The sequence below is a fragment of the Coffea arabica genome, chromosome 5c (assembly GCF_036785885.1).
Source record: "Coffea arabica cultivar ET-39 chromosome 5c, Coffea Arabica ET-39 HiFi, whole genome shotgun sequence".
In the NCBI taxonomy this organism is placed as follows: domain Eukaryota; kingdom Viridiplantae; phylum Streptophyta; class Magnoliopsida; order Gentianales; family Rubiaceae; genus Coffea; species Coffea arabica.
This window is the reverse complement of record NC_092319.1, coordinates 44,989,817-45,002,380: the sequence shown is the minus strand read 5'-3', so window position 1 is coordinate 45,002,380 and position 12,564 is coordinate 44,989,817. Positions and strand designations below refer to the sequence as shown.

General features: G+C 37.5%; 4 protein-coding genes across 5 annotated transcripts; 2 read left to right on the top strand and 2 right to left on the bottom strand.

Annotated features, from left to right (window-relative positions):
• The first annotated feature begins 494 nt into the window (after positions 1–494).
• Positions 495–2,884, top strand: LOC140007800 (DNA-directed RNA polymerases II, IV and V subunit 12). Its single transcript, XM_072051143.1, has 4 exons — positions 495–616; positions 709–770; positions 890–982; positions 2,593–2,884. Exons 2-4 carry the CDS (start codon positions 731–733, stop codon positions 2,613–2,615), a joined length of 156 nt encoding a protein of 51 aa, XP_071907244.1. The 5' UTR covers positions 495–616; positions 709–730; the 3' UTR covers positions 2,616–2,884.
• A 403-nt stretch (positions 2,885–3,287) lies between these two features.
• On the bottom strand, positions 3,288–5,007 carry LOC140007799 (CASP-like protein 2A1). The gene is made up of 3 exons (XM_072051142.1): positions 4,654–5,007; positions 3,977–4,094; positions 3,288–3,867 (listed from the first exon to the last, which is right to left on the bottom strand). Exons 1-3 carry the CDS (start codon positions 4,890–4,892, stop codon positions 3,595–3,597), a joined length of 630 nt encoding a protein of 209 aa, XP_071907243.1. The 5' UTR covers positions 4,893–5,007; the 3' UTR covers positions 3,288–3,594.
• Positions 5,008–6,790: 1,783 nt separating this feature from the next.
• Positions 6,791–7,793, top strand: LOC113690679 (uncharacterized). Its single transcript, XM_027208674.2, has 4 exons — positions 6,791–7,154; positions 7,249–7,285; positions 7,366–7,487; positions 7,618–7,793. The coding sequence occupies exons 1-4, from the start codon at positions 6,900–6,902 to the stop codon at positions 7,678–7,680; spliced, it is 477 nt and encodes a 158-aa protein (XP_027064475.1). The 5' UTR covers positions 6,791–6,899; the 3' UTR covers positions 7,681–7,793.
• A 167-nt stretch (positions 7,794–7,960) lies between these two features.
• Positions 7,961–10,925, bottom strand: LOC113690678 (ultraviolet-B receptor UVR8). Of its 2 annotated transcripts, none has more exons than XM_027208673.2 (5): positions 10,585–10,925; positions 9,753–9,969; positions 9,247–9,565; positions 8,642–9,127; positions 7,961–8,322 (listed from the first exon to the last, which is right to left on the bottom strand). In XM_027208673.2, exons 1-4 carry the CDS (start codon positions 10,902–10,904, stop codon positions 8,643–8,645), a joined length of 1,341 nt encoding a protein of 446 aa, XP_027064474.1. In that variant the 5' UTR covers positions 10,905–10,925; the 3' UTR covers positions 7,961–8,322; position 8,642. The 2 variants fall into 2 exon arrangements, with proteins under 2 accessions (XP_027064474.1, XP_027064473.1); XM_027208672.2 differs by having other exon boundaries at positions 7,961–8,375; positions 10,585–10,924.
• Between the last annotated feature and the right edge of the window lie 1,639 nt (positions 10,926–12,564).

The window sequence follows — 12,564 nt, the reverse complement described above, 5'->3', positions numbered from 1 at the left end:
ATAACTATAACTTTCACGAAAATTCAAGCCATGACCGCTAACTAAAGCCGTATTCTTGAATTTTGACATTTATTTTTTTATTTGTATTATATTTGTTTTGTAACTTCCATATCTCTATAATAGTAGTGTTTTTTTTTTTGTCCGAAACGATAGGATCTCCGTCATAGTAGTTGTTTTACTTCTACCTGTTTCAACATTTACTTTATTTTTTTTTTTTCGTAAAGTCTGTTACACCACTATGGTGGTATTTTTTCCCCCCTTTAGCATAATAATTTGCCTTGTTGCCAAAGAATGCTCTTTCATTGTGTTTTCTATTTTAGTTTTTCAAATCTTTTCAAGTAGGCCTTTTGGTCATTTCACAACATTTTTTTTAAAACGATATTTCTACTAACGGGTTAATCGCAATTTTGTCAAACCACGTGATTAGTTTTGTAATATGGACAAATCTCAAGGACCGTAAAGTAATTAATCGTTAGTATCAACATAGGACGTGACAGATATTAGTATACAAACCAAACCCTGAAGGCTTAAACCCGTCCCTCCCAGACCCGGTCGTCTCCGTCCCTTGGCTTAAAACTCTGCCATTTCCCAGCGACTTTGAAGCTTCCAGAGCTTGGTAGTTTTTGGTTTCTTGATCTAAGAAATTTGTTACACGTTAGTATTTGCTATTCTTGTCTATATTTTCTGAATTTTTTTGTTTTTTTGTAGAAATTACCGAATTTCGGGTATAATGGATCCTCAACCTGAGCCAGTCAGCTATATCTGTGGAGGTATACCATACTTAATTTTTAAATCTTTATCTTTTTTGTTCGCAGACAAAGTCAGGTGCTTTTGTTTTTGAAGTGATTAATGTATTCGAGCTTTTTTTTTTTTTTTTTTGAACATTAAGATTGTGGACAAGAGAACACGTTGAAGCCAGGGGACGTGATTCAGTGTAGAGAATGCGGCTATCGTATTCTTTACAAGAAGCGTACCCGTAGAAGTACGTTTTTTTTTGGACCTTTTGTTTTCCAAGTTTTAATTTTTTTTTGTTCTGTTTATGGGTTCATGCTGGAATATCCTACTCACAATCATCACTGCGCATTTCTTGAAATTCCCGGAAATTTTCTGCTTTTTTCTATAGATATTTGCATAAAGATCTCGTTTTGCAACTTATTTTCTACTTTTGTATATAATGCTTAGGTGTTTTTGCATTCGCCTATGCTAGATGTTTCTTAGCTCTAATGGGATTTCCGCTAATTTTCAATTGATAAAGTTCGTTGTTCAAACGTAATTTGAGTACGTGAGTGGAGTATAATGGCATGTGAGATTGTGAAAGAGTAGAGGCCTTTATAATCTTGATGTTGATCTTAAGATGGATAGACATCTTCTGCTGAATTGTTAATGTCTCTTAAATCCTGAAAGCTAACTGTTGTTCCTTAGTTTTGCAATTGGAAACCTTGTCCCTGAACTGAAATACATGTTTCTTAGCTCTAACGGGATTTCCACTAATTTTCGATTGATAAAGTTTGTTGTTCAAATGTAATTTGAATATTTGAGTGGAGTATAGTGGCTTGTGAGATTGTGAAAGAGTAGAGGCCTTTGTGATCTTGATGTTGATCTTAAGATGGACAGATGGATAGACGTCTTCTGATGACTTGTTAATGTCTCTTAAATCCTGAAATCTAACTGTTGTTCCTTAGTTTTGCAATTGGAATCCTTGTCCCTGAACCGAAATACATGTTTCTTAGCTCTAATGGGATTTCCACTAATTTTCGATCGATAAAGTTTGTTGTTTGCTGTTCAAACGTAATTTGAGTACGTGAGTGGAGTATAATGGCTTGTGAGATTGTGAAAGAGTAGAGGCCTTTATGATCTTGATGTTGATCTTAAGATGGATAGACATGTTCTGCTGAATTGTTAATGTCTCTTAAATCCTGAAAGCTAACTGTTGTTCCTTAGTTTTGCAATTGGAAACCTTGTCCCTGAACAGAAATACATGTTTCTTAGCTCTAACGGGATTTCCACTAATTTTCGATCGATAAAGTTTGTTGTTCAAACGTAATTTGAATAGTGAGTGGAGTATAGTGGCTTGTGAGATTGTGAAAGAGTAGAGGCCTTTTATGATCTTGATGTTGATCTTAAGATGGACAGATGGATAGACATCTTCTGCTGACTTGTTAATGTCTCTTAAATCCTGAAATCTAACTGTTGTTCCTTAGTTTTGCAATTGGAATCCTTGTCCCTGAGGCCTGAACTGAAAGTTGAGCCCATGTCGTGCTTATGATCACAGATCTAGTGTTGTGATTTGACAAGTATTACCGAGTATTGACTTCGCTGTTTGTAGAAAGATACCGTTTACTCTGAGTTCTGTTCGGAATGATACTAAACATGGGGTGTATGTTCAGATAGAGCTTGATCTTTATTTTTTTAATGCAAGAATTAGATTTTACTAAAGTGATGTGGATTGGTGGGGGTGGGATTTTCTGTCTCATCATATAATGACTCGTTTTTGGTTTATTAATGCATGAATTTGCCTGTTAAATATCGAATATGCTATCTTGAAGGAATTCTATAGATAAAATACTGAAGGGTATTTCTTGTTTGATGCAGTTGTTCAGTATGAAGCTCGCTGAGCTGATCTCAACTGTGCATCATCACTATCTCAAGTATTTTGAGTTGTTCTGCTGCTGCTGCTGCTGCATATTTTTTATGCCTGATGTGATATATGTTGGTAGTTTTATTCGATGGATTGTAGTTAATGTTTTCTACTTGTTGATGGAGTCTGCTCTTGATGTATCAGTTGTATTGTAGACTTGCTCCTATGCTGTAGACACAATGACTAAAGTTTCCAGGGAAGTCCCATCCATGCTGTAGGCTCTTGCATCTTGAGCATTTCACTTTCTATTGTTATCTTTTGACCGTCCTTTGTGTGTTTGCGTATTCTTCGCTCGTTCCTTTTTTGCCGAGGGCAAATTAATACAAGGAAACACAAAAAGCAAATGGAAGCAACAGATATGAGATACTGAACTAAAGGGCGCTTCCTAGGACTAGAATGTTTTGCCTAGTCAGAAACGATGGTCTGGGGGTTTGGTTGGTTGCAATGTATCTGACGGCAATAGTTTTTTACTCAATTATTTGTTGGTATTCTTGTTTGCCGACAATTATTTGTAATCTTAGTTGCACCATGCCCTTTTCTCGACTAATTTAGTGATGCTACCTGGTGCCAATTTGTGAGTCGTTATCAAGACTGAACTCCGGAAGATGCAATGTACCATGTCGGCGAACTCAAAAGATCAGACAGGGAATTCTCGAGGTATGGAGTAGTACTTCTAGTGCACGATCATCGCTATTACACCTTGTGAAAGTGAAAATGGTACCATACATGACATTTGTTACACGTTTGAGAAAGTGAAAATGGTGCAACACATGACATTTGTTAGCTGGATGATCATAGCATTCTAGTCAAACTGCCTGGCTGATTCAATCTTTTGAGCAAAAAAGTTTTTGCTGGTTATGCAGCATACGCATCTTATTAAACTAGGCTGTTTACAAGGCTAGCTAGTAAGATCTAATGGCTTGGAAGATTGTAGCTTTATTGCATATAAACTGTGGTCAGGCCCGGAAAGCAGCAATCTCTATCCCCTTGTTATTGTAGCCAACCGGTGCATCATATTTGCTGAAGAGTCTGTAAGAGGAAATCAGTGAAAGCCCTGCATAACACAGCATTACGACAAATGTTATGGCTACGGAAGCTGTGGCTTTTCGACAAAACCCATTGAAAGATCCACAAGCTTGACTCCATGTAACAGCTTGATCTCCTTTATAAGCCAGGTACACCACCTCTGTGGACACAGCACCTGCCCCTAGAATTGCATATGCGAGCACCTGCATGTACAGGGCAGCAGCAGCAGCGGCTAAGTCCAATTTGAAATCCTGCAATCATATATCCCCCATATAAAGAAGATGAAGGGTGGAACATGGTTTAGGTGCAAACCTGGTCAAGGAGGAAGAAAATCCATGCTCGAGCCAAGGTTGATGGGCGAGGTACAGCCACTAAAATGGCTGACAAGAGGGAGTAACCAGCGCAGATACCATTGGCATGTACCAAATACCTGCAGGAGTTTCAATTAACTAGCGGCATTAGATTTTACGAAATAGTCTAAGAAGAACATTTGCAAAGCCCTATTAAAAGTAAATGAGATCACGGGGCTCAAACCATAACCACCGCCCTTTTCCTTCCCATTTACCAAGAAAAGACGGTAGAAACATCTATTTTCTTCAACATCCATGAATCCTTTTACAATCTTGAACGTTCTACAAATTGCCGAAGCAGCTAACTTCACTGGGGAAACCAGAGTTCAATTGATGGAGGGCAAGCAAGCGAATTAACCACTAGTATCTCTTTTTCCTATCATTTTCTTCTATTGAGCAGATTAAAAGCAAGAGCAGCGGAAGGTATCAGGATTGTTTACTTGGTCTAGAACAGATAACTCTATCATATCAAGCAAAGAAGTGAAAATGGGGGAAAAAAAAAACTACAAGTTTGTTCTGGAATTATTCAGAAACTCAAGCTTATCAGAAACCCAAAATAATGAAATCAACTTAAAAAGTAAAAAACATTCAAGATGTTGTAAATTAAACTGTATAGAGCTTGAGCAATGATTTGTTTACCTGAAGGCTCCTAAATCAGAATAGGAGACAGAGCCAAAATCATCATTAGCTTGGGAGTCTTTGAGCATAACCACAAGTGCCACAACTGAGAGGGTCACAGGCAACAGTCTGAGCAAGGTCTCAGCAGTGCGCATTCCGGGGCTTCCATTATCAGCATCTTGTGGCGATCCCATTCCCCTCTCCATTGGAGACTGATGACCAACTATTATATTGTTGCCCTTCTCCCTCTTATCCTCCATCTTAATAAATCTTCTTTTTATTCCCCTTTTTGTTCTTTCTCGTGTTCTTTTGACTACAACCAAGATGTTCTTGGCGAAGGGAAAAGAATGAGCATGCGGGAGGTGGTTGTGTGGCTTTTCTCGGTACTACTTATTAATGAATCCTTGGCAAGGCCGTATGGGTAGATGGTGCTGCATTGAATGCTCATCAAAACTAACCACACTTTCCCATGCAATTGTGCAATCTCTCTTTCCCTCACACATGGATAAATAATCCCCAACCCAAGGCTCATCCCATCTAATCTCTTTGGCATTCGGGAATTGTTTGTATACCGTAACAATTCAGCAGAAGTAGTAATGGGGCCATTCTGATTCCTCAGGACGTGGACATTTAGGTGACCAAAAAAGCAATTGGATTTGTACTTAATAGTTGAGATCGTGTAAATTGTGTGATAAACCCTCTAGACTAGTGGCCGTACTACTTCCATTGGGCAGTGATCAATGTATTTGAGTCCTCTTGTTCGGGAATTACTCATGATTGTAGTCTTGAAATTAACGCAGAGTATAATCTAATTTGATAGAGTCCTAACTTAATAATTACAACAATCTGATGATGCATGTCATCTTGCATGTTACATGTTCCTTCGTAATGAGTCTTCAATTTGTTCAAGTCTTCCTCTTTGGAGGTTGATTAATTGTCTTATGATTTCATTTAGGTGCTGACCAAGCCGTTAACAGGTAAGACTTGCAAAGTTTTCACAATCAACCATTTTGTCTCCTTGCATGTGCAATTATACAGGACTCTTGCATAATCTATAAGAGTGTATTTTGCTCTAATAGTCCTATGAAAAGTTACTACTAGATTACCATTCAAGAAATGTCCACCAGCATTGACTTCAAGACTAACATGTGAGAATAGTTGACTCTTACTTTGTTTCTGCAATTGGATTCATTTACTCTCTTTTTTCAAAGTTGGTTGCTTGTGGAAAATTGATGCACTTATGAATGTGGGTCATAAATATTATTATTTTTCCTATTTAGAGGTTAATTAGGAGATATTCTGGAGCATATTGTTGATGGGTCTGCATGTCCACTGCAAAAGCCTAGTTGCTTCAACCTGATTGTGAATAAATTTTGAGGTGTGGACTAAATTTATGTAGCAGATTGATCAGGAAATGTGGCACACAATTTTTTTTATTTTTGAGAAGAAAAGCATTATAATTGTCTTGGTGTAGTTGTGACATGGTACCTACCCTTTTAGTTGAGCATTCAAATCTTCAAGTACTTGGGGAGATAATCATACAATAGTTGGCCTGAAGAGACAAACAAGGAAAAACAGCCTTTTCTACTTAAAGAATTCCAATGATTAGATTCTTGATGGGGAAAATGGTTGGATTAGGAGTTGCTCCATCTCTAGGGTCTTCTCTTTGGTTCTGCAACACCCCATCATCAGCATCATGTTATTACCCAAGAAATAATACATAGGGACCGAAATGCAGAATCCCTATAACAAAATATTAGTTCCAAGTGAAAGAGATTAGTAAAATGGAGGAAAACACTCATAAAAACACTACAATTGGGCCAAATTTACATCAGGGTATTACTACAGGGGCTTCATTGAAATTACAGGCAGCTCTTATCTTTTTTTTTTTTTTTTAACATTTTGGTTTCGTTTAAATTAGTTATTTTTCGGAGGTATTTTTGAAATATATTACTGTAGCAACGTAAGTGAAAAACTTTTACTGTAAATGAGGTTATTTTTTGAGACTGTTTTGATGATTTTGATATTGTTTTTATTTGTATATTACTATAATATTGTACATAAAAAACTTATTTTGTCTTTTGTGAGAAAAAAAAAAAAAAAAAAAAGGAGCTGCCAACTTTCAAGAAAATCAGTTGGACCGACCGGTTCAATCCGAATTGAACACCATTGCCATCAACCACACACATATTCCAATCATCAACTACAGGAAGCCGGATATCAGCCATAACAGTTCCGACTCTTCTCCACAAAAGAAAACAAGAACGATGAACTTTCATGTTCATACTCATCATCACCAACTTTCAGTCCCACAAATTCTACATCACCCCTTCAAAAATTTCAGAGCAGTCTCTGCATTAAAGCTCAAAGAAAGTCCAAATGTGGGGTTAAAAAGCCGGAGGAGGAGGACACTGCCATTATTTTTCGACAGTTCAAAGTACAATTCAGTTTCAGCATCACTGTCGCCATTGGATTTGACTGAGGATAATATCAAGCAAGTCTTGGCTGATGCAAGAGTCGAGGCATTGTTCCTACTTATTCTGCTATTTGTTTTGCTACTATCGTGCTTCTTAGTTTCTTCTACTCAGTTAATTGAGACTGTGTGTGTTTATGCAGTTGGGACAACTATTTGACGATTCTGTTGGAATGACAGGTAATTTTGTTAATGCATTTCTTCCCGATGAAATATTGAGTCTGTAGTAATACTCTGATACCAAGTCGATGTATATGCAGGACAAGCAGAATTAGCAGACCTGGATGGACCATACGTGAAGATTAGTCTTAGGGGCAGATTTTGGCACAAACGTTCCACCGTTTTAGCTAGACTGGGGAATTACTTGAAACAGAGGATTCCTGTAAGTCAATATTTCCTCATTCTTTCTGGGATTATCTCACTTCCATTGGGTATACTGAATCAGTAATATATGCTACTCATTGCCCATAAGTTTAACTGAGTCTGAATTTATAAAAAATGTTTGCTCTCAGGAAATTTTGGAGGTAGATATAGAAGATGAGAAGCAGTTGGATGATAGCCCTGAAAATTTCTAACAAGGCCGTTGCCGCTATTTGAATGTCTTTAGTTCTCGGTCTTGTACATCTGCAAAATCTTGGACATGTATTCTCTCACTAATACAAAGTGAATGATTGTTTGATTTGCAATAGCTTCACAGGGTTCAAATGCTTTTTTCAAGGTACTACTTTCTAACTTGTTCAAGTTTCACAAAGGACTGCCAAGCCAACAGGGTTCCTGAGCTCCATTTCAATGACACAAGCCAACAAATCAATTTTTAGTTTCAGATTTGTACCGGACCTTGGCAAAAATACACAATTTCCCAAGAAAATATAGCGTATTCCCATAAAACAAAAATTAGAAATTATCATTACACTCGAATATACCATAAACCATGAGAAATCTATAACTTATGAGGTTAGAAAGCATGGCCCGGATACAAGAAACTTTTTTGGAACTCTAACATCGACTGAACCCCAGCAAACATGGTATGTCATGAGACAGAATATTGCATTTGTCTTTCTACACCAGATCTTTCTCTTCAAAAGAAACAAAGCTCAACTCAGAATCACCTCCTTGTAATCTCCAGCACAGAGTAACATGTTGTTAATGTTCATATGTTCATGTTGCAAAACAGCAGGCTCAAGAAGATCGCTTCAACCGGCAAACCCTCCTGTCTCCTGCACGCTGACAGGTCTAAGCCACCTTAATGTGAAACTTTCCAAATGCACCCCTGCAAACATTTGTGTGTGTAATTGTGTATGTTAATGGATGGATCTTGTTTAAGTGATGGGTTTGCAGACTTAACGCTACATGAAAGTTGATTTGTTAACTCTTGCCAAGGGAAAAAAAAATCACTGGACAATCAAAAAGATCTTGTTAGTAGCAAATAACTTCTGACTTTTGAAATGGGAATGAGGAAATTCCACAATTTATCAGGGGAAGATCTAGTACAATAAGAGCACTAGCAAGAATCAGTTGAAATCATTCTCAACACACCTCATTCCCCAATGAGAACAAGACTATGATCAAAACCTGCAACAGCTTCCATAACTTCAGAACCTTCCAGATCTTCAACTACCATAGGTTCTGGTTCATCAGCCGAGCTGCCCAAGCCAAGTCTACCATTTCTACCACAGCCCCAAGTCCAAAGTTCTTTCCTAGCTGTGATAGCCACTGAATGAGCCCGTCCCCCTGATACTGTAATAGGTGTCTCACTAGAAAGTGCTTCAACCACCAGCGGGATATTTGCTGGACCATTTCTCCCAAGTTGAGAATTGTGGTTCCATCCCCATGAAACAATGATTGGTGAATCTTCAGTAAAGTCTGATGCGTGATTCTGACAGATTGCAAAAGAATGCCCCATACCCGATGCTATAGAAAGAGGACGGAACTTTATGTCAACTGGATGCATCCCTGAATCTTGGTTTACTCTACCCAACTGGCCATACACATTGCTCCCACTACTTAAAAGAGTTCCATCCCCTGCAAAAGCATGTTACATGATCAATATATATCAGCATCAGATATTCTTATTATTATTATTATTATTTTGTAGGTAGCATCAAATATTCACCAATGTACAAATAATTTGTATGACTTACCACAAAGAACCAGGGAATGGTCAAGCCCACATGACACATCTACAACTTCAACATCACGTAGTTCTTCAATTAAACTGGGTTCCCAAATGATTGGCATGTCCTTTTCTTTCTCAATACCTTCCAAGACCAGCTTCTCAGCAGCTTCAAGCATTGGATTTGAAATTTCTTTCGAAGGTCGAAATTTACCAGTAACTGAATCCAATGGAGAGGACTCAAATGACTTCCCAATTCTCCCTAATCTTCCATCAGCATAGTAACCCCATCCAAACAACTTTCCATGTTGAGTAAGTGCAAGTGCATGTCCCCAACCTAGTGAGACCTGCAAATAGAATATGACAGTCAATAAGTAACTTTTCCCATAAGCAAATAATTAGAATGAAATCTGCAGAAGACAAATCAAGCTACTTCGTTCAACCTGGAGAGTCATGAGATTACAACCGGTCTAGAATATTATTTGAGTGTTAAGAATCACTATCCTTCTACCTTAAGCACAATGATGAGACCACCTTAACAACATCTTCTCCAGCAAGTGCTTCAACTCTAGTAGGTAAAACAGCATCAATAACTCCTCCTCCTAAGCCAAGCTGCCCGCGCTTGGACTTCCCCCAGACCCATAGTGAACCATCTTCTCCAATAGCTGCAGAAATGACTCCAGACGCAAATGTGGCTTCAATCCTAACTTGATCCAACCCTTCTACTTTCTTAGGTTCGTTCCACGTCTCTCTACAAAATTTTCAACATATTATACGAGGAAGGGGCAAGAAAAAGCTCACTATTGAGCAGACAGAAGATGCACAAGGATCTCAAGTTAAACTCAAGCTTTTTATATATTCATGCATAAAATCTATGCATGGTTATGATAAGAGTATGAGCTCTATATTAATGTATCGTTGAGTACGAGTATTAAAGGAACATATAAGTCCAGTTAAAAGGCAAAAAAAAAAAAAAAAAAAAAAGAAAGAATTCTTTGAATAACTCATCATACCCCCAAAAAAAAAAAAAAAATTTCTAAATACTCAATTTTAAAGAGTTATTAAACTACGCAGTCATAGTCTAACGCAATAAATAAGCACCATTCTAGAGAAAATCTTAGTAAATTTTTACCATTTAAGTTTAATAGAATGCCCATTTTTTGATTCCTATTTCCCAAATGGATTAATACATAGTATGAATGCCAAAGAAAAGAACAAAATATTTGAAAAATTAAAAAAAGACAAGTATTCTGATGATACAAGAAATGATGATGCAGAAAAATACTAAGTAGCATAAAAAAGATCGAATCTTGTTACAGGAATAGTAAAGAGGATGGAGTTGGGGGGCAGGGGGTATTTGGAGAACCTGGAAGAAAGAGGGCTGCGGCCGAGTTGGGATTCATGGTTACGGCCCCAAGACCAGACATGGCCGTCGGAGGTGACGGCGAGGGAATGGTAATGGCTGGCGGCGATGCTTGAGATATTATCCGGAAGGCCTTGAATTGGAGTGGGTTCGTAGGCGTCGGAGCCCAGGCCCATAACGGACGAGGGCAGGCCCAACGCGCCGTGGCTTCCGTCTCCAAAGCACATTACAGTCGTTTTGGTTCCACCGCTGGTGGTGGTGGTCAGCCATCGGCGGGTCAGCCCGCTTGAAAGACCCGCTTTAGACTTTATCAGCCTTTGCATTTTTTAGTAGTTTTTTTTTTTTTGTGGGCAAACTGTATAAAATACAAATATTTATAGTTTTGGACGAAGAATTGAAGATCTCTGTTGAATTTTGCAATAAACTTCGACGGATAGGAAAAATACCGGTTTTCGTCCCCAAACTTTGGACACAAGACACATTTCGTCCCTCATCTTTCGGTCATGACACATCTGGTGTCTGAATTAAGAATTTTAGACCAAATGTTATCCTCAAACGGCAATTTATCCACCATTTAACGAAACCGGTCACGTGAGATTCACGTACCGTTAAAGCTTCTGTCCGAAAGAACCCAGGTGGAAAAGGACGTTGTCTCCACTTTCCTTGTCCAAAACCGAATCTGAGCTCACTCTCTCTCTACAAGCTCACTTTCCCCTTTCCCTTGCCTTTCACTTTCCCTTTTCCTTTCACTTCAACGACTTCCTCTGCAAATTTCCAAGCCTAAGCTCAAGCTCCATCTGAAAATTCTGCCGAGAGCAAATCCCCTCTTCCAAATCAAATTCTGCCAAGAAATAAAGTAGAAACTTGCATAAAGCAACACCCAGCATTGTGGCTGTATTTCCCTAAAATGAGATCTAGAAATCTTGAGTCGTCATCATCATCGTCATTAAACAGCATTGTTAAGGTTTTATAAATGACTGTTTTAGTTCTTGGATTACACCTTACCTCCAAAATTTGGGAATTTACCCAAATTTTCCATTTTCTAATATTCCTACAAATATGCAAAATTATGCATATCCCTCAAAATTCCGCCTGCATAATAACGTTGAAACCCGCAAGCAAGATTCTGTGTTTTTTCTATTTCAAGGTTAGCTCGCATGCGGGTTAATGTTATATTTGAGCGCGAGAAGAAAAAATTGGTAATTTGGCTCTTTGGGCATTATAAGTAAATATTTAAATTAATGGCAGTTTTATTACACCAATATTATTGTATTATCATTATTATGATTATTGTATTATTTCTTAGGCAAATATAACATTTAATTATTTAAATTTGATTTTATTTTTACAATTTATAAAATTTTTATCACTTATATAATATTTTTAAAACCCTAATACATCTAAATTTGATTTTATTTTTCAAATTTATAAGATTTTTATTTAAAAAAATGGGATACGGATAAGATATCCGGTTGATTCGATTTGCATAGGTGCATATGAGAATATCCGAATACTCTTTAAACCCGCATGCGGGTTTAAGGAGATTATGGCAACTCTCTGACACACTAGTTACCCGTCCAACTTGTGTGTATTAAAATATATTTAAATATTATATTTCATATTTTTGTTATTTAGAGTTTAACAAAACATTAATATTGGGTAGATTTGAGGGATATGCATAATTTTGCATATTTGTAGGAATATTAGAAAATGAAAAATTTGGGTAAATTCCCAAATTTTGGAGGTAAGGTGTAATCCAAGAACTAAAATAGTCATTTATAAAACCTTAACAATGCTGTTTAATGACGATGACGATGACGACTCAAGATTTCTAGATCGCATTTTAGGGAAATACAGCCACAATGCTGGGTGTTGCTTTATGCAAGTTTCTACTTTATTTCTTGGCAGAATTTGATTTGGAAGAGGGGATTTGCTCTCGGCAGAATTTTCAGATGGAGCTTGAGCTTAGGCTTGGAAATTTGC